General features: G+C 42.4%; 1 protein-coding gene and 1 long non-coding RNA gene across 13 annotated transcripts in view; one reads left to right on the top strand and one right to left on the bottom strand.

The window, feature by feature from the left end:
* Positions 1-9,429, top strand: part of LOC117203790 (uncharacterized) — a 51,614-nt gene extending 42,185 nt beyond the window's left edge. Inside the window, exons 10-11 of the long non-coding RNA XR_004486681.2 lie at positions 1,735-1,949; positions 3,118-9,429. This is a non-coding gene — a long non-coding RNA (uncharacterized LOC117203790). The remainder of the gene's footprint in view (positions 1-1,734; positions 1,950-3,117) is intronic.
* MAGI2 (membrane associated guanylate kinase, WW and PDZ domain containing 2) overlaps positions 1-20,801 on the bottom strand; it is a 1,374,207-nt gene that overhangs the window by 26,568 nt on the left and 1,326,838 nt on the right. For 7 of the 12 annotated variants that reach the window (XM_049714925.1, XM_049714927.1, XM_049714926.1 and 4 more), the window contains one exon: positions 1,135-3,988. The exons of 1 other annotated variant lie outside the window; for it this stretch is intronic. In XM_049714925.1, coding sequence (XP_049570882.1) covers positions 3,339-3,988 — 650 coding nt within the window. In that variant the 3' untranslated portion in view covers positions 1,135-3,338. Of the gene's footprint in view, positions 1-1,134; positions 3,989-20,801 lie in introns of those variants that run through there. 4 more of the 12 variants (XM_049714932.1, XM_049714930.1, XM_033439767.2 and 1 more) reach the window with 1 other exon arrangement.

The following is a 20,801-nucleotide window of genomic DNA, read 5'->3' as shown; positions in this document are numbered from 1 at the left end:
GGGATGGATTTATGTGGTTAACACTAGGCTATGGTCACTTAAGTTTAAAGGCTCCCTATGTTGGGTACAATTAAACCATACTAAGGATAACCAGCCTAGTGACATGAGGAAATTGGGCTGGGCGCCTTATGGACAATGCCAGTATATGATTTCCCTTAGAGGCAAGGATTGGTACAGAACAAACTAAGTCAGACAACCTGGGGATATGACTAATGGAAGCTCTCGACTTAAATTCTTACTTAGGACCTTACTAATACTGCTAGCTATGTTATTTGTATATTGCCTGTTTTACAAAACTGTTGTTTCCTGCATTATCACATGTGTGACTGAACCTCTGATAAAATGATGTCTAGGTGACTTGAAGCAGTTGACCACATATATAGTTCTATATGAGAACAGTGATTTTAATAGTGTAACTCTAGATATGGGAAGAAGCAGCAAGAGGGAATTTTTATTTCCTGGACTGTAACAGACTAGTAAGACAGGTGGTCCAGCGACTTTTGACTACTGTTAATAAGGCCTAGTCCAGTAATAGCACACTGAGTGGCCCATCAGTGAAATCCTCGCCTGACTTACGAATGAGCATTCCTAGCACCATGGGACGAAACGGTCATGAAATGCCTCCCAAACCATGGTTGAATTTATGACCATGAGGCGGCCCTGCCAACTAAAAACTGGCACTTGCCATCTGCCTCTACAAGGATTAGGTCACTAGCCACGGTCGTCACTGACCTTCAGCACCCCCTGAATGGAGGCCAGGGTGGAGATCAGGAATGAGCACTCTGTGCTCTGGCAGAACAGGTCTTTGGATAGTTAGATATTTTCAGGAAAATATTGTATGAGTCCAAATCTTGCATCTCCTCATATCTAGAAAAGCAGTAAAATCATTAATGGGGACATGTGCTCCTCGTGACTGGCAGCAAGCCTCTGTGAAAATGTGTGCCTGACTGCACATACCCCCGCTTTGCTAAAATCTTATATAATACCTCTCCCCCCACCTCTTTGGAGCAGTTTCTCAGAGCTATCTGAAATGCTGTCTCCTGGGTGATAGTCCTCATTTTGCCCCAAATAAAACTGAACTCACAACTCTCACACTGTGCTTTTTTTTTTTTTCAGTCGACAACACACAGCCTATATAGTTGGAAAAAGAAAATATTTTTGGATATATATTTTATTTGACAGTGTTTTAGAATATCATACAGTAAACAAGATTTCTGTAAAAGTTAATTTATCCATAGTGGTGCGTTTCATAAAAATAGTTGCTCACTTACAGTCTTTCTGTGACTATTAATACATGTAATTATATTTATAGAGATACAGCTGTACAGGGTAAATTCACAGCTAACACTACACAGAAATATTATTTGGAATGGGGTTTAGATGATGTGCTGTCTTCACAGGTTATGGATTACAGCTGCATAAAGCAATTACTGCACAAGTAGTAGCTGTGAACTGTGCAAATTAGAATTTATGCAAGCGTAATCTCAATTTTTTTACCCTTTTGTAACACATGGAAAATAAAGGTCAGAGGATACAGTACCGGGACGTGCAGCTACACTACAGAAGCATTGTCCAAAACCAGATTCAATAAATTAATGGCAAACTATACTGGATCTGTAGTCCAGGGGAGAAGGAGAGTAATTGAGATTAAACCAAAAGTACTGTAAACTGCTACATGTGTTTGTGCTTTAGTTTATGATGACTAGGTTTCATTTTTGGAAATTGCTTTTACAGGCTGCAAGACTCTTCACTTGAGGCTTTCAACCATATTCTCCTCTTGTCAAACAACTAAACTACACCTATGCTTGATGGAAACTAAACAGCTGGTGCTCAGGATACTACAATTACAAAGAGAGGGAAAGAGTCAACCCAAGGAAGCTGTTACTTGTGACTGCCTGTGATGGGACCTGATCTCCCTGTTTTACTTATTTGACTTCAGGTGCAGGGAGGTAAGGCTTATTTGCATTTGAACTCCTGTAAAGGGCAGAATATGGGGAGGATGACACCTCATTCATTCAGGTCATATTAAAGAGAAACTGCCCTCTGAAACATTTGCCTTTTAATATGTGCAGCTACAAATAAGAATGCATGGATAATTAACTGAAGGTAAAATTTTACAAAGAAAGATCAAAACAGCAGAGAAGAAAGGCAATCCTTAGAGATACTAGGGTATCTACCATGGATGAGGAAGATAAACAAAGATCTAGACAAAAAAGCAAACCAAATGGAAATAAAAGGAGAAATAATAAGACATGCTAAAAAGATCCATGTTCTTTAATGAAAAGAAATGGGTCATACTAATGATTTTTTAATATCAGAGAGAGATTCATTGTAATCTGAGAAATACAGGAGAAATACTTTGCCTCTGCTCTATCAAAGTGAAAATGAAGTAATGGAAGACAGCAAAATGAGTGAAATGTAATGTTGCTGTCAAATAAGCTGCTAACTCTGAGACAACAGGAAGGCCTTCTCATAAAGGAACTGCAGCGTTGCCAATCTCAATTTAACAAATTGTGGTCCTTTAGTTATAAAATTCCTATTTTAGATGAAAACCAATTAAGATCTATGAGCTAAACTGCAAAATTTTGACTTATGGCAGACTGTTCCCTAGGATACAATTTTTAAAACTTTTTTTTCCTACCACTGAAAATGCACAGAAACGTGATCACAGAAATGGCAGTAAAAATGGCATCACACCAATGAGTTCACTAGATTTCTAATTCATCCTGCAGTATGCAGGGGACATTGCTGCTAAAACTGGTGATGGTGCCACGAGTGAGCCATGGAAACGTGTCATGGGTGAACAGTTCTGAATGTTTCAAAGAAACCTCTTAACCCCTGTCTAGATACGTCCAGAACAATTTATTTACAACTCTTCAGATTAAAAGATATAATCTTGTCTCAGTTTCAGCTTGCTCCGTGCAGTTTGATTTTTAAGGCGATATTCCAGTTTGTGATTGCTCTTAACTTGTCCAGTTTCTTGATATGTTTCTTGATATAAAGTTTGGATGACATCCAAATCCTTCATGCAGTGGGGGAATTTTGTTCTTTCTTGTTTTACTAAAGCTACACTGCACTCTCTGTGATGTTCTTCATGTTATTTTGGTTCTTCCATAGCTGCCAAAGCCCCCGCAGTGGAACTGGGAGCTTCAGGATCAGTTTGGGTCTGCCGTGGATGCCATATGGACCATGCTTGTTGGACACGTGGGACTTCATGTCGGTGCTCCCAAGCCTTGGTGCCTCGTGGATTTATGCACGTGACAGAGAAAATAAATTAAAACACCATGAGACGGAACCTAAGAAGAATGGCCTGCAGGTATTGAGGCGGGGCAGTGGGCTCATCTGCCTGTGGCCGAGGCGCCGGGTTTGAGGATGCCCGGCAGCTTGTCGGACCCTGGCACCTTCCAGGGCCCTGGCGCAACAGCAGCCTTGCGCACAGGGGTTCCCCCCGGGGACCGCGTGCCCTGCCTGGGCCCCGCACGTGTGCCTGCCCTGCCCTCGGCCTCCCGCACACCCCCGCTGCGGCCTGGGCCCACGAACGCAGGTGCCACTCCAGGGCCTTCGCGCCGGCCGAGCTCGGGGCCCACTGCTGCATGCAGCCCCTCCTTGCTGCTGGCCCGCGCTGCGTCCACTGCTGTGGGCCCAGGTGCCCTGGCCTCTGAGGAGGGCCTGCTGGCCTCAGGCTGCCCCTGGCCACCAGGCACCTCCGCGAGCCTCGGCTGCACGGCCCGCTGCGGGCTTGCCGAAAGCTCACTCTGCTCCCCGAGGCGCTGCTTCTTCTGGCTGCCGGCTGAAAGCTCCTTTGGTTTCCTAACGTCGTGTTCCCTTTTGATATCCCAAGTTGGGTCTGGGCTTATCTGGTTGTTAGGGTCGGATGGTGGGGCTGGATGTGATGGAGAGAATGGAGAGAGGACGTCCTCGAGGGAGGCGCCTACTTCCGGCAGACCTGGGGAGGCAGCAGCGGGAGAACTCCAGGAGCTGGAATCGTCTGTGGGGCAGGAAGCACAGGCGTTAGAGCCGTGCAGCACATGCTTTTCACACTCCTGCAACCTCCCTCCACATTGGGAATGAGAGAAGGCGGCCAGGGGCCACTCCTCTCAAGGTCCCAGGCCACTGCCACCCCCGCCCTCACTGCCAGGAGGGCAGCTGACCTTATCCCTGGGGATTCTGTGTTCCCCATCCTCTTTACACCACCCCTTCCCTCTTTGAGTGTTCAGGAAGGTGGTTACAAAGCTCAGGCCTAACCCATCCCTTTGCCTTGGCCCCTTCTAACTTCCTGCAGTGTCATCAGGTCTGCCAGCCCTGTGTGGACATCTGACTTGGGAGCACCTGAATCAGTGGTTCTCAAACTCAAGGATACATGTGAATCACCTGGGGCAGTTTTGAAAAATACAGAGTCCTCAGCCAAGGAACTTCTCTGCATTTTTAACAGGCACCCAGGTAATTCGGAAAATGCTTGGGGGAGTAACTTTCTCAACCAGTAGGTGTCACTCAAGACATAATTCTTAGCTACCACCAGATACAGAATTTGGATGAATTCATCTATAAAAAGGTTCATTATTCCATTCAGGGACAGAGGTGGTCAGCCAGAACAGGCTGGTGTGGAAGGATTGGAACCCTTTTGTGAGGTTTTGCCTGCAGGTGTTAGAAAGTTTTGCAGAAACTTTGACTTCCTGGATGGACACCCTTTAGGAGCTCTTTCCCACATACATATCTCTCCAACTTTCCTTTGAGGTTATATTGTCAAACTTGTGTTCCAAGATTCAAACAGGTAATATGACGCTGCCTATAAGATGTTCAAACTTTATGGTTAAAACACAAATTATTTTATTCTGCAAGAACCTGATGTTGGTTGGAGACAAGATGGCAGAGTAAAAGGACCTTGAGCTCACCTCCTCTCACAAGCATGCCAAAATCACAACTAACTGCTAAACAAACAACCATTGATAAAAAAGACTGGAATCTACCAAAAAAACGATATTCTGCATCCAAAGACATAAGAAGAAACCAAGAGATGGTAGGAGGGGTGCACTCGTGATATAATCAAATCCCACATGACCCAGGTGGGTGACCCACAAACTGGAGAATGATTATATCACAAAAGTTCTCCCACCAGAGAGAGAGCTCTGAGCCCCATGCCAGGCTCCCCAGCCTAGAGGCCTGGCATGGGGAGGTGGAGCCCCCAGAGTATTTGTCTTTGAAGGCCAGCAGGGCTTGAGTGCAGGAGCCCCACAGTCCTGGGGGAAACGGAGACTCCACTCTTGGAGTGCGCACACAAGGTCTTGTATGCAACGGGACCCAGGCCAAAAGGAGTAACTCCATAGGAGCTTGGGCCAGACCTACCTGCTGGTCTTGGAGAGCCTCCTGCAAAGGTGGGGGGCAGCTGTGGCTCTTTCTGGGGTCATAAAAGCTGGTGATGGACACGGCAGGGACCTATGTGAACTCTGGCTGGAGGCAGAGATTCTGGGCTCTTGGCACCAAGACCTGGTCCCCCAAACAGCCTGTAGGCTCCGGCACTGGGATGCCTCAGGGCAAACAACCAACAGGGTGGGAACACAGCCCCACCCAGCAGACAGATAACAGTCACCCAAGTCCAGGAAGCACAGAGAGTCCCATACAGGACTAACCCAAGGAGGAACATGCTGAGACACAAAGCAAAGAGAAAATATTAAAAGCAACAAGGGAAAAGCAAAAAATTACATACAAGGGAACCCCCATAAGATTATCAGTGTTTCTTCAGCAGAAACTCTACAGGCCAGAAGGGAGTGGCAGGGCATATTTAAAGTGATGAAAGGGAAAAATCTACAACCAAGATTACTCTACCCAGCAAGGATCTCATTCAGATTTGATGGAGAAATTAAAAGCTTTACAGACAAGAAGACACTAAAAGAATTCACCACCAAACCAGCTTTACAACAGATGCTAAAGAAAATTCTCTAAGTGGAAAAGACAAGGCCACAACTAGAAAAAAAAAAAAGTACGAAATGGGAAAGCTCACTGATAAAGGCAGGAAATCATCCACACACAAATGTGATATCAACATCAGTAATTGTGAGAGGAGGAGAGCACGAATGCAGCATACTTGAAATGCACTTGAAATTAAGAGATCAGCAACTTAAACAATCGTGTATACATACAGACTGCTATATCAAAACCTTACGGTAACCACAAACGAGTCTATAATAGATATACACACACACAAAAGGAATCCAAAGACAACGCTAAAGATAGTCATCAAATCACGAGAGCAAAAAAGGAAGAAAAAAAGACCTACAAAAACAAATCCAAACAATTAATAAAATGGCAATTAGAACGTACATATTGATAATTACCTTAAATGTAAATGGATTAAATGCTCCCACCAAAAGACATAGACTGGATGAATGGATACAAAAACAAGACATGTATATATGCTGTCTACAAGAGACCCACTTCAGACCTAGGGACACATATAGACTGAAAGTGAGGGGATGGAAAAAGATATTCCATGCAAATGGAAATCAAAAGAAAGCTGGAGTAGCAATACTCATATCAGACAAAAAAGACTGTTACAAGAGACAAGGAAGGAAACTACATAGTGATCAAGGGATCAATACAAGAAGATAGAACAATTGTAAATATATATGCGCCCAACAGAGGATCACCTCAATATATATGGCAAATGTTAAGAGACATAGGAGAAATCGACAGTAACACAGTAATAGTGGGGGATTTTAAAATCCCACTTAAATCAATAGATCATCCAGGCAAAATCAATAAAGAAATGCAGGCCTTAAATGACACATTAGACCAGATCAACTAAATTGATACTTAAAGAACATTCCATGCTAAAGGAGCAGAACATAACATTCTTCTCAAGTGCACATGCAACATTCTCCAGAGTAGATCACATGCTGGGCCACAAAGGAAGTCTTGATAAGTTTAAGAAAATTGAAATCAAATGAAGCATCTTTTCCAACCACAACACTATGAGTTTAGAAATTAACTTGAAGGAAAAAAAATGCACAAACACATGGAGGATAAACAATCTGCTACTAAATAACCAATGGATCACTGAAGAAATCAAAGAGGCAATCAAAAAATACCTAGACAAATGAAAATGATCCAAAACCTATGGGACACAGCAAAAGCAGTTCTAGGAGGGAGGTTTGCAGCAATACAGTCTTACCTCAAGAAACAAGAAAAATCTCAAACAATCTAACCTTACACCTAAAGGAACTAGAGAAAGAAGAACAAACAAAACCCAAAGTTAGCAGAAGGAAAGAAATCATAAAGATCAGAGCAGAAATAAATGAAAAAGAAATGAAGGAAACAATAACAAAGATCAATAAAATTCAAAGCTGGTTCTTTGAAAAGATAAACAAAATTGATAAACTTTTAGCCAGATTGATCAAGAAAAAAATGGGAGAAGACTCAAATCAAAAGTATTAGAAATGAAAAAGGAGAAGTAACAACCGACACTGCAGAAATACAAAGGCATCCTCAGAGACTACTACAAGCAACTCTATGCCAATAAAATGGACAACCTGGAAGAAATGGACAAATTCTTAGAAAGGTACACTCTCCCAAGACTGAACCAGGAAGAAATAGAAAATATGAACAAACCAATTACAAGTACTGAAATTGAATCTGTGACTAAAGAACTCCCAACAAACAAAAGTCCAGGACCAGATGGCTACACAGGCGAATCCTACCAAACATTTGGAGAAGAGGTAACTTACACCTATCCTTCTGAAACTATTTCAAAGAATTGCAGAGGAAGGAACACTTCCAAACCCATTCTATGAGGCAACCATCACCCTAATACCAAAATCAGACAAAGATTCCACCAGAAAAAGAAAATCATAGGCCAATATCACTGAGGAGCATAGACGTAAATATCCTCAACAAAATCCACGAACTGAATTCAACAACACATTAAAAGGATCATACACCACGATCAAGTGGGATTTATCCCAGGGATACAAGGATTTTTCAATACCCACGAATCAATCAGTGTGATACACCACATTAACAAATTGAAGAAAAAAAACCAGATGATCATCTCAACCGATGCAGAAAAAGCTTTTGATAAAATGCAACATCCATTTATGATTAAAAAACTCTCCGGGCTTCACAGGTGGCGCAGTGGTTGAGAGTCCGCCTGCTGATGCAGGGGACACGGGTTCGTGCCCCGGTCCGGGAAGATCCCACATACTGCAGAGTGGCTGGGCCCGTGAGCCATGGCTGCTGAGCCTGTGCGTCCGGAGCCTGTGCTCCACAACGGGAGAAGCTACAACAGTGAGAGGCCTGCGTACCACAAAAAAACAAAAAAAAAACCTCTCCAGAAACTGGGCATAGAGGGAACCTACCTCAACATAATAAAGGCCATTTATGACAGGCACACAGTAAATATCATTCTCAATGGTGAAAAACTGAAAGCATTTCCTGTAAGATCAGGAACAAGACAAGGATGTCCACTCTCACCACTTTTATTCAACATAGTTTTACAAGTCCTAGCCACAGCTATCAGAGAAGAAAAAGAAATAAAGGGGATCCAAATTGGAAAAAGAGGAGTAAAACTGTCACTGTTTGCAGATGACATGATACTATAATACCTAGAAAATCCTAAAGATGCTACCAGAAAACTACTAGAGCTCATCAATGTATTTGGTAAAGTTGCAAGATACAAAATAATACACAGAAATCTGTTGCATTTCTATGCATTAACAATGAAAGATAAGAAAGAGAAACTAAGGAAACAATCCCACTTACCATTTCATCAAAAAGAATAAAATACCTAGGAATAGACCTAGGTATTTTATATAATACCTAGGAATAAAATACCTAGGAATATCTAAATAGACATTTCTCCAAAGAAGACATACAGATGGCCAATAGGCACATGAAAAGATGCTCAACATCACTATTAGAGAAATGCAGATCAAAACTACAATGCAGGGATCACCTCACGCTGGTCAGAATGGCCATCATCTAAAAGTCTACAAGCAATAAATGCTGGAGAGGGTGTGGAGAAAAGGGAATCCTCCTACACCGTTGGTGGGAATGTAAATTGGTACAGCCACTATGGAGAAGAGTATGGAGGTTCCACTGAAAAAAACTAAAAATAGAGTTACCATATCATCCGGCAGTCCCACTCATAGGCGAATATCCAGAGAAAACCATAATTCCAAAAGATACATGCACCCCAATGGTCATTGCAGCACTCTATTTACAATAGCCAAGGCATGGAAACAACGTAAGCGTCCATCATCAGATGAAAGGATGAAGAAGATGTGGTGTATATGGAATATTACTCAGCCATTAAACAAAGAAATGTTATCTGCAGCAAATGGATGGACCTAGAGATTATTATACTAAGTCAGACAGAAAAAGATAAATATGTCGATTCTATGTGGAATCTAAAAAAAACAATAAAAAATATACAAATGAGCTCATTTTCTAAACAGAAAGAGATTCACAGACATAAAAAACAAACTTATGGTTACCAAAGGTAAAAGGGGAGTGAGGGGAGAGATAAATTAGGAGGTTGGGATTAATATATACACTCTACTATATATAAAATAGACAACAAGGACCTACTGTGTAGCATAGGGAACTATACTCAATATTTTGTGATGGCCTACGGAGGAAGAGAATCTGAAGAATATATATATGTATGTAGAACGGAATCACTGTGTTGTACACCTGAAACTAACATGATATTGTAAATCAACTATACTTCAATTATAAAAATAAAATGAAAATGCTTCAATAAAAAATAATAAAAAATTAAGTAACATTCATTATTGTCTTGTCTTTTAAGAAATCATTGTTCTTAATTTAATTCTCTTTAGTAGTTCTGACATTATAGTAGGCCTGGGACTAAGCTAGATGACTCTTTCTGGGAAGCCTAGTTTCAACATTTATTTGGGATTTAAGATCTAAGAAAGGATTTGCGACAATTTACAACAAAACACATACAAAATAGAATGATAAAAATGAGAAACTGTTTTGGTTTTTTTTTTTTTTTTTTAAGCAACCACCAGTCAGAAGCCAAGTACGAGGAGGAGAGATATGTTAGGAATCTGAGATGAGTTTAGTTACTACTCTGAGCACTAACATTGCCACTGAGGTTCTGGCCACTAAAGCAAAATTAAAGCAGAGAAATCCAATATAGTGATCCCTTAATATTTATAAGGAATATGTCCCAAGGCCTTTGGAAATCCTCAAACTTTGGAATATCACTCTGGAGTGTAATTGTTTTCCATAGAACTGCTGTATGGCCATGAGTGAAGAACAAAGACGCCACATTGATATCTGAATGCCACGTGGCAGCAAGGCTCCCTCACTAGCTAAGAGATTCAGTCCTACACACAGCATGTGATTCAAATTCCTGCCCCTATGACATGTGTTAGAAACTCGGTCTATGAATGTTAAGGGTCTACTTTGTTTAAAAGTAGAGGATTCTTACCTGTTACCCTTGACGCCAATTTATAAAGAGATAAGGAGAGGAAGAGGGCAGATAGTTCCAGTAATTCTGGCCACACAGAGAATATCAGATACTAAAAAAGTTTCTCCTTTGCTGTGAAATTTGAATGGAGTATTTAGTGCACAATGTTCTCTTCCTTCTTTCCATTATCATGTTCACTTAGTGAAAAATCCTAGAAAAGCATCAGAAGACCTGGAACTTACTCCTGCCTTTGGCATTTACCACTCGATCTCTCTAAGCCTCAGTTTCTCCCTTTATAAGGTAGAGATAGAATGTTTACCCACAGAGGTGTGGCATGCACTTCCAAAGGGAAAAGCACCTTGCAACGGGAGAGTTATGATGATTTTTCACGCATAGCTGAGCCAGATTTTCCTTCTGTGCCTCAGTGGCTGTCTACTAATGGTCTGGCCATATGAACTAGCATACATGCAGGTGAAGTTTTGAATAAGTGCAGTAAATCAGCCATTCCCATATGCTATGATTCCAAGTGTGGTTTTGCTCTATCTCAGGTATCCTTGGTTACCTCCAGGAGTATTCTGAAATCTTCAAATGCAAATGTTTTCAGTGAAAACTCAAGCATGTTCTGCTTCTGCCTGGGTTAGAGCTTTAAAATGAAATAAATGATAGAAGGTGGCAACTCCACCCATATAGGAAGATACTGCCTGAAAGGGTTAAAAGAAGTCTTCAAAAGGCCTCTGTAGAGGCCTTTTGCAGTGATAACCTCTGACTTGCACCAGGCTAATAATATTTCACATTTTAAAAGCTCTTTTCCCCCACCATGATGTCACACGTGGCAGAGACAAGTAGCTGGCCTCAAATCACTTCTGAGATATAGGGAGGTTGATATTATTCACACCATTTTCTGAAGGAGGACTCGAAGCAGAGAGAGGTTAAGTAACTTGACCAAGATTACAAAATGGGTCAGCCAGGAGTAAAATGCTGGGTTTCCTGACTCTTTTTATTGAGAAAATTGTCCTAAGATGTCACCTTGCAAATAGGATCTAAGCAGTGAAATGGACATGCTCAGTGGCCACTGAGGAGGCCAACAGGAACTAGATCCCAGCACTGATCAGAGTATTTAGCATTTATTTGTGAACGTCTTACTTATAACGATAAACCAGAAGGTGAAATTATTCAAAATACAAAAGAATCCCTTTTATTATAAACAAATTTTGCAAGCGTTTGTTTGTAGGTCATTAAATAATTAGTGGGAGAAACTGAAAGTTAAAATGTTTCAAGCCACTACTGATTAAGAATATTAGTCTAAAATTAAAATGAACTAGATCCTAAAGTGATCTCAAGATGGACATTTATATATGTGGTTCCACAGTTTTCAGTTTTCTGGGCAAGAATTCTCCAGTTCACTACGAGACACATGGTGTCCGCACCAGGCACGAGCCTGCAAAGCTCCTTGAAGCACAAAGGGCAGACGGCCGGAAGCCCCTTCCTCACCTTTCACCTGCCTGTCTAGGTGACATGGACTGTGGGGGCCGGGGGGATGCCTTCTGTAACATTTCAAACTAGTTTTCATGGAATTCTGACACACAATAACCAGAAGAATTAACCACGTTCAGTTCTGATTCCTTGAAACCTTATTCTGGCCGTCGCCCATGCCCCTGCCCCCTTTTTTTTTTCTTGAATCTGGCCTGGCCACTGGCTAAAGCATGCGATCATGTTCACTTCAGAGTCCTTGCCTAGGAGGACGAGCTTCACGCATCCTTCCTGTTGGAGATGTTCTAACTAGAATTAGAAATAACAGAGACGCATCCTCGAAAGACATAATGGGCCATATGTGCCTGCTGGGATTTCTGGAGACTCTTTGTCCAAAAAACATCCCCAGGCCCAATGGCTGCAATCAGGAAAAAGCTTTTTATTCCAAGTTGGCTTCTTCCGCCTGCCCTCTCTCGTCCTTACCTGAGTGGAACTGTTCTCTTCAAGGTCACCCATGATCTTTCTGCTGTCAAATCCAGAGGACACCTCGTGGTATCACCTAGATGCTTCATCCCACCATATTTCTCACAGCTGACTGCTCCCAGAAACGAGCTGGACTCCAGACTTCTGTGACACGCCTTTCTCCTGCTCTTTTTCTCACCCCTCTGGCTGGTCCTTCTCAGTTTATGTTATAGATTACTCTTCTTTTACCTGGCCTCTAACTGTTGGCATTCTTCACGGTCTCTCCCAAGTGTTCTCATCTACTTATGGTGCTTTTATACAACAACTACTCCCAAATGCTTCTGCTGAGCTCTGTGCTATGGGCTCTGTGCTGATATATCCATCTGCCTACTTGGTATCTCCGCTCAGACCATTCATTGGCATCTTCAATTTAACAAGCCCCAAAAGCAAATCTTTTCTTCCCAAGTCCATTCTGCACTCTTTCCTTATTTTTCCCATCTTGGTGAATGGCACAACCATCACTTGGAGTCATCTTTGATTCCTTTCTCTCTCTCCCCTCACAAATACAGTCCACCTGCAAGCCTTATTAGTCTCATTTTCAAATACACATGGACTCTGTCAACTCATGTTCCCCTTCACTTTCACCATGCTAGTTCAAGATACAGGGCAGTCCTGGAAGAATGCAACCCATGTGGGCCACCTGAGATAATCACACTTAAAAGAAGGCCACAGCGTGGACATATTTTGTAAACCCTTGGGGATACTGGTAAAGAAAGGAAATTCAAATCTGATTTTCCATGTTGTTCAGACAGCAGAAGTTAAGTGCAGTATACTGTAAGCCAGATACCCTCCCCTGAGTTCGGAGCCCAGGACAGCTAACCTAGTTACGACACCCAAACTCTTGTTTCTCATGTGGTCTCCCACCATTTAACCCACTCTTCTCTTTACCACTCTTGCCTGCCTCTGGTGGTTCTCCCTGCAGCATCCACAAGAATCTCTTTGAGACATAAATTCGATCATGCCATTCCTTTGCTTAAAACTTTTGGTGGATTCTCACCGCTCTTAGAGTAAAATCAAAATGATCAACATGACCCACAAAAGCCTGCATGATCTGGCCCCTGCCAGCCTCCCGAGCTTTATGTCCATCTCCTGTTCCCCATCCACACTGGTCTTGGTGCAGTTACTCAAAGGACAAGCTCATTCTCTATTGTGGGACGTACATCATTGCTGACTCCTCTGCCCAGAAGGTTCTCCCCACGGCGGTTCACATGGTGGGTTCTTTTTCATTTTTTAGGACTCTTAAGTATCACCCCAGAGAACCCCAACCCACAGTAGGATACTCTGCTCTCAACAGCATCTTGTCTTTATTTCCTCATAGTGCTTATAATTTGGAATTACACAGTTGCCTCCTCATTTGATTAACATCAGTCTCAACTAGTAGATTGTAAGTTTCATCAGGGTAGTGACCATACTGGTCTTGTTTATCACAGTGGACTTAATACCTAGCATAGTGGTTGACACAGTAATATATGCTCAGTGTATATTTGATGAACAAATAAATCTATTTCACAAATAGAAATGGAAGATTTGAAACCAAATGCCTTCAGAGGGAGGATGGTGGTGAAATGATAATGCCTATTTGAAGTGGGAGAGGAAAGAAAGAAGTCTGGGCGAGGAGAGCAGAAGGAGGACTCCAGTGACAGAAAGTACATTGGGAAGAGTTTTCAGCTTTCATTGGTGGCACCTGGGATGCAGTAAAGTGACGTTCCAGATCCAAGTCCATCTGACTTAACAGATGTTCTTTCCCTTTGTAATCGTATCAGCCATAATGACATAATGACTTTGCTTAAAGGAGCTTCATCCCGGGGCAATCATGAATCAACATGCCAGTGAATGTGCTGATAAGATATATAGATATAGAACCTATATATCTTATGTGCCAATGGGGGAGAGGCAAATCCCTTTCCCAAGTTAGGATCAAGTTTATTCCCCTTGCTATTATCAGCACTAGGCAGTTTGGATCAAAAGCACATGAAAAGCTGCTCAACATCACTCATTATTAGAGAAATGCAAATCAAAACTACAATGAGGGATCACCTCACACCAGTTAGAATGGGCATCATCAGAAAATCTACAAACAACAAACGCTGGAGAGGGTGTGGAGAAAAGGGAACCCTCTTGCACTGTTGGTGGGAATGTAAATTGGTGCAGCCACTATGGAGAACAGTATGGTGGTTCCTTAAAAAACTGAAAATAGAACTACCATGTGATCTGGCAATCCCACTCCTGGGTGTATAGCCGGAGAAAATTATAATTCAAAAAGACACATGCACCCTAGTGTTCATTGCAGCATTATTTACAATAGCCAAGACATGGAAGCAACCAAAATGTCCATTCACAGATGGATGGATAAAGAAGATGTGGTATATATATGAGGGAATATTACTCAGCCATAAGAAAGAATGAAATAATACCATTTGTAGCTACGTGGATGGACCTGGAGATGATCATACTCATACTCAGTGAAGTAAGTCAGACAGAGAAAGACAAATATCATGTGATATCAATTATAGGTGGAATCTAAAAATTGATACCACTGAACTAATTTACAAAACAGAATCAGATTTACAGACTTAGGAAACAAATTTATGGTGACCAAAGGGGAAAGGGGCGGGGGAGGGATAAATTAGGAGGTTGGGATTAACATATACACACTAAAATATATGAAATAGATCATCAACAGGGACCTACTGTATACTACAGGGCATTCCACTCAACACTCTGTAATAACCTATATAAGAAAAGAATCCGAAAAAGAATAAACATCTATGTATAACTGAATCAAGCTGCTGTATACCTAAAACAAACATAACATTGTAAATCAACTATACGCCAATATAAACTAAAAATTAAATTACAAAAAGAAATGCCTACTCTATTCCCCTCACCCCTCGGGGACCCCGGCTGGTGTCAGTCACATCCCTGGAGCCTGAGATGGCTTGGGTTCCAAGCCTGGACTGGCATGCGGGTTAGGGAGCTGGGAAGGATGTGCCAGCAAAGGAGTCCCCCATGGCCTGTAGTGCCGGGTCCCGTCTGGATGGGGCCACAACCTCCAGATCCAGGCAGCCCCTCCAAAAGCTAAAACCAAGCCTACTGCACCCAGAGGATGGTGGACCCTCTGGGCTGGAAGAGCTTTGAAAAGTCAACTGGTCTCCACATCTCCTGGTGCTGGGCTTTCTACCTCCAGCCTTCTTCCTTAGAGTCGCCCCACCTACGGATGACAGCGCCCTCAGCGGAGTGCTTTTGCAGGGGTTGCGATTTGTCCGGGGTGCTGATGGGTAAGCGGGAAGAAGTGATGAGACACAAGCCCTTGGGTGTCTCTCATTTACAGCCCAGGAACAGGACTTTCACCAAGCCTCTGGTTACCCCAGGAACCTGAGGTGGGCATGAAGAAATGCTGCCGCCTTGTGGCCGTTTCCCATAACAACTTTAAAACTGGTGCTTATGGGCACTTCATATTCACAAGGCCTGCGGGGTTGTAAATGACACTGGCCCTCAACAGATGTCCTGGGGTAGATAAGCGAAAGAGAATTCAAAACAGTGCAGACTTTCAAGAAGCCAATTTCAAGACATAAAGTTTACTCACACTGTTTTTTTTTTAAATGCACATGAAAAGATGCTCAACATCACTCATTGTTAGAGAAATGCACATCAAAACTACAATGAGGTATCACCTCATACCAGTCAGAATGGCCATCATCAAAAAGTCTACAAACAATAAATGCGGTAGAGGGTGTGGAGAAAAGGGAACCCTCTTGCACTGTTGGTGGGAATGTAAATTGGTACAGTCACTATGAACAGTATAGAGGTTCCATAAAAAACTGAAAATAGAGCTACCATATGATCCAGCAATCCTACTCCTGGGTGTATAGCCGGAGAAAACTATAATTCAAAAAGACACATGCACCCCAGTGTTCATTGCCGCACTATTTACAATAGCCAAGACATGGAAGCAACCAAAATGTCCATTCACAGATGGATAAAGAAGATGTGGTATATATATATATATATGAGGGAATATTACTCAGCTGTAAGAAAGAATGAAATAATACCATTTGCAGCTACGTGGATGGACCTGGAGATGATCATACTCAGTGAAGTAAGACAGACAGAGAAAGACAAATACCATATGATAGCAATTATAGGTGGAATCTAAAAATTGATACCACTGAACTAATTTACAAAACAGAAACAGATTCACAGACTTAGAAAACAAATTTATGGTGACCAAAGGGGAAAGGAGCGGGGGAGGGATAAATTAGGAGGTTGGGATTAACATATACACACTAACATATATGAAATAGATCATCAACAATGACCTACTGTATAGTACAGGGGACTCTATTCAATATTCTGTAATAATCTATATGGGAAAAGATTCTGAAAAAGCATGGATATATGTATATATGAATCACTGTGCTGTACAAGTAACACAACATTGTAAATCAAGTATACTTCAATGTAAAATAAATTAAATTAATAAATAAGATGGACAAAAGATTTGCATTGTCACTTCATCTAAGATGATCTATAGATGGCAAATAAGCACATCAAAAGATGCTCAACTTCATTAATGGCAAAATGCAAATTAAAACTACAATGAGATACCACTACACATCTAACTGATATGGCTAAAATGTAAAAAAAAAAACAACAACAACTGAAAATAACTGGCAAGGACATGGAGCAACTGGAACTCTCACATATTTTTGTTGGAAATGTAAACAGGAACAGCCATTTTAGAAAACAGTTTGGTGGTTTCTCAAAAAGTTAAACATTTAGTTACCATATAACTCAGCACTCCCACTCCGAGGTATCTACACAAGTGAAATAAAAACTTATGTTCACAAAAACCTGAGTGTGCATTTTTTTTTAATTGAAGTATAGTTGACTTAGAATGTTACCTTAGTTTCAGGTGTAAAACATAGTGATACTATATTTTTATAGCTAACAAACCATACAAAGTTATTATAATATTGACTATATTCCCTGTTGACTGTCAATTTTTATTGTAGCTTTATTTTTATTCACCAAAAACTGGAAACAACCCAAATGTCCATCGACTAGTGACTAGGTAAACACACTGTGCTGCAGTGGAATAGTACTCAGCGATGAAATGGAAAAAAACTACTTATACACCCAACAACACGAGTGAATCTCAGATGCTAAGTGAAATAAGTCAGCTTCAACAAGTCACATACAGTATGATTCCTTTTATCATTCTCCAAGTGACAAAACTAAAGGGACGGAAAACTGATACGTGGTTTCCAGGGGTTGGGGGTTTAAAGAGGCTTGACCCCAGTGGAGAATGAGAGAATTAGGGGAGCTTATGGAAGTGTTCTGTATCTTGATTATGGTAGTGATAATATATAATTGTATAGGTTTTTCAAAACTGGTAAAATTGTACACGAAACTGGTGAATTTTACTATATGTAAATTATACCTCAATTTAAAAATGTGAAAAATTAGTAGTGCTGATAAACTGTGCTTACAGCTGGTGCGAAGAAGTTGTTTAAACTGGTTACACCTTTTGCAAATAATGTTTCCACCACTAATTTGCTTAGTAACTTCCCTTCCTCCCTCCCTCACCATTCGACTAAGATAAATCTCAGCCCAATGAAACTAATAATGAATTCTGAATTCCCAGTCAGCTGAATCTCAAAGAGGTTTTCCTTTTAATCTTTAGAAGCCATCTTTAATCTCTAAGCTTTTCTGGAATCGTGTTCTTCATCGCAGAAATACATCCCTGTCCGAAGTGGCAAAGAGCGGAAGTAAGGGATGAGAATAATCAATCATCACATACCTATTTCAGGGGAGAAGTGATGGAAATGGATAAGAGCCACCTCTCGCCAAAGGTGGAAGAAGTGGAAATGAGCTACTCAGAGGATGCTCTTGGACTCCAGCTAAATTCACACCTCTGCAGTACCCAAACAAGCTCTTCTCCATTAACCCTTCCTCTGTCTAAGCTGTCCATGGGCAAGACTCAGGCATCACATTAATCCACTTCTAGACTGGGAGGCCCCACAAGTGATGTGTAACTGTATCCCCATCAATATGTCCCCAGGGAGCAAAGTCCCTTTTTAACAATTCTGGCTGTTTTACAAAGAAAATAAATTTGTGGAAGCAAAGCTCTTGTGTCTAGAGTCATCCAATTTTGCTGTTACCATATCTCATCAAGGCTATCCAGAGACAAAACACTGTCCTCTCATATCTCTGCCGCCATTGAGGACCCGTTAGCCAGCTGCTCTATCCATCCTTTTTTCTCCCCTTTAAAAATAAGTTATTCACTTCTGATCACAAATACAGAGAAGAGCAAAAGCTATGCCTGTAACCCCGTGGCTGCATGTCTTCCCAGCCTGGCCCCTCTATGGAGACCTTGGTACCACACCAGCCTCTGTCCCAGCAAGCATTTCCCTACATTCTCACAGCTGCCAAGGATAGTATATGACCACGTGGGACGTTTCAACAGATGCCCCATTCACAAGGCAGGGTTCCCCTCCAATGATGGTTTTCCAGCTCACTTTTGCAAATACTAAAACTGAAGTAACTAGTTGTTCCTACCACTGATTTTCTAAAAGTCGCTCATGAACAAGTAGGTCATGGACAAATTATGCCTGCACAGGTCTTAGAAATGTTTAAAGTAGCTTCTTAAAGAAAGGTTTTTTCTTAATCAGGAGCAATGACCAAGGCCTCTTCTGTGTCCCCAGCCTTCTACGCCCCAGACTGCCTGTGGCCCCTGGATGGCTGCCCTTGGGTGCCCACATCCCAGGGTGGCGCTGGACGAAGGGCAGACCAGGCATGAGGAATAAACTGTCTTTTCTGCGCTCAGACCAGGAGTCCCTGGCTCTTGAGGATCTCTGTGGATCGGCTGGTTTTCTTCTCCACATTCTTTTTGGCCTGTTTCTGTAGCCTCATGAGCTGTTCCTGCTTCCAGTAAAGAATCTTGGCTTTCTTCCTCTTCTCCTCCAGGGTGACTGTCACCTCCGTACTCCCAGCCAACCTCCTGATCCTGGCACCCCAGGTGGACAAACTTTCACGAAGCCTCCAGACACAGCCGCGAGGGCAGCAGGAACAACCGTCTGCTTTTTCTTGTCACGGGTCGCGGGATCCCATCCAACACCACAAGCAGCCAGGGCAGCCTGGCCTTGCCTGGTCTCGTGGGCGGCATGCCTCCTCCATCCGCCACGGGATGCGACTGTGGCCGGACGAGGTAGGGGCCAGGTGACCAGTTGGTCACGCGCTTGCAGAGGAAGGCCAGGTACTTTAACTTGTTCCTGAGAAATAGCCATTAAGGATGTTCATGCCCACTCAGCATGTGACTACTACCTTCCCGCCCAGAGTACCACCTGCTTGGCCATGATGGGTGCCTGGTAGCCCAGGAGATGGCCTCAGCCATCAAGCACCAGACCTGCCCTCCTGCCATCTTCAGCAGAAACCTGGGGAAAACTTTTCACTGAACAAATGTTTATTGAGCACCTACTATTTACATGACACAGATCTATGCACTGAAAATGCACCTGTGAAGAAAGCAATATTCCTGTGTCCTGGACCTTACTTTCAGAGTGGAAGAGACAGAAAATCAATATACAAATAGGTAACAGTAACAAATATGATATGAATCAGTACAATTCAGAAAAGTAAGGTAAGGCAAGGAGATGGAGAGAAATTTGGGTTCTATTTGAGATAAGGTGGTCAGAGAAGGCTTCTGTGATGAGGTGATGCTGAGCAGGGACTCGGACGCTGAGTAGAAGTCATGTGGGCAAAAAAGGAACAAGAACAGAGAGAGGGCTTGGCATATTGGAGGCATGTGGTGAACAGGGTTGGGAGATGCAAGAGGGGAGGTGTGGGTCAAACAGGGCTTCAGTGAGGAATCTGAATTTTATTCTAAGTGTGACAGAGACCACTGGATGGTCTCAAGCAGAGGAATGACATTTTAAAAGGCCCATGTGGCTGCTATGTGTGGAATGCACTGCAGGTGGAATCAAGAAAACCAGTCAGGAGGCTACTGGGGTTCTCAGGCAACAGATGGTGTGGCTTGGACTAGGGGGTGGTGATGGGACTGGGGAGAAGGGGCTGATTTCTGGATCGATTCTGAAGACAGATTAGATTGGACCTACGGATGGGCTGGATACTGGGTGTGAGGGAAAGAGAACAGCCAAGGAGGACCCAAGGTTTTCTTTTATATTTAGTCATGGGAAGAAGTGCTGAGCTTTACGCAGGCATGTGCTAGGCACCGGAGACGTAGAGATGAACAAGATACAATTAGTGCCTTCAAGGAGCTCACAGTGTACTACTTCAGATTTCTAGACTTTGAGGGGCAAGTACAGAGTGCTGTGAAGTGGGTACGGAGAGAACAGATTGTTCTGTATTTCGGACT

Source organism: Orcinus orca, chromosome 9, assembly GCF_937001465.1.
Source record: "Orcinus orca chromosome 9, mOrcOrc1.1, whole genome shotgun sequence".
NCBI classification, from domain to species: Eukaryota; Metazoa; Chordata; class Mammalia; order Artiodactyla; family Delphinidae; genus Orcinus; species Orcinus orca.
This window is presented reverse-complemented; position numbering and strand designations above follow the sequence as displayed.